The sequence below is a fragment of the Eurytemora carolleeae genome, unplaced genomic scaffold (genome assembly GCF_000591075.1).
Source record: "Eurytemora carolleeae unplaced genomic scaffold, Eaff_2.0 scaffold1003, whole genome shotgun sequence".
Classification (NCBI taxonomy): Eukaryota; Metazoa; Arthropoda; class Copepoda; order Calanoida; family Temoridae; genus Eurytemora; species Eurytemora carolleeae.
Window position 1 is genome coordinate 220,118 of NW_019397748.1, and position 896 is coordinate 221,013.

Sequence of the window (896 nt, forward strand, 5' to 3'; positions counted from 1 at the left end):
ATACCTATATATACTTCATTTCATAATACAAATACAAATATATCCCTATATATACTTCATTTCATAATACAAATACAAATATATACCTATATATACTTCATTTCATAATACAAATACAAAAGTCCTGAAATATATTAGAACGTTTTAATTTAAATATACATATTTATACATATGTATGTTTTTTTAGAATACCGTTCTCCAGTACGACGATGATGAGCCAAGAATTTGCAAAAGTATTTTACCTAAGTGTTTTCAGCTTGGATATAGGTAACCATTCAGTAACCAGTCATACAAATATTCTCGGACATCCACCTTAAACACAATTTGCACTCCCCATAGCTAGCCAATTAACCTACAAAAATAAAAAAATTCATAAAAAAGGAAAGGAAAAAAAATTGAAGTAAAAATTGAAGTAAAAAAATATAAAAAACTGAAACGACAACACTGTTTCGTTATTATTATTCTTCCTTATATAAAATGTTTTTTTAACGATTTAAAAAATAAACTCAACCAATAATAGCTAAATACCCCTTTTTTAAGGAACTGTCAGTGAACAATAAGAGGTAGAATAGTGTATGAACCATAATTACATTATTATGAATCGATATTGGCATTGTACTATACAGACAATTCCGCAGATTTAAAAGTGACCACAGATATCGATATTAGAAACCTATTTTTTTTATTTGTAAAGTTTACTGAAACTGGGATAAACAAATGTATGGTAGATGGTAGTACAGTTTCAGTCATTTACAGAAACATCGGATGGAAATTAAGTAGCACCCAATCAGTCCCTCTATAAACTTTCACGAACATCTGTCTCTCTAAAACATCATTTTGGTTTATATAATATAAAAGAACAAAACCATAAACGATGAAAAATACATAATATTTAG

The 896-nt window shown here is 27.2% G+C and overlaps 1 protein-coding gene across 1 annotated transcript in view; it reads left to right on the forward strand.

The window, feature by feature from the left end:
* Positions 1–267, forward strand: part of LOC111715755 (axoneme-associated protein mst101(2)) — a gene marked incomplete at its 3' end in the record, with an annotated part of 2,792 nt that extends 2,525 nt beyond the window's left edge. Inside the window, exon 3 of the mRNA XM_023491125.1 lies at positions 188–267. Coding sequence (XP_023346893.1) covers positions 188–267 — 80 coding nt within the window. The remainder of the gene's footprint in view (positions 1–187) is intronic.
* Between the last annotated feature and the right edge of the window lie 629 nt (positions 268–896).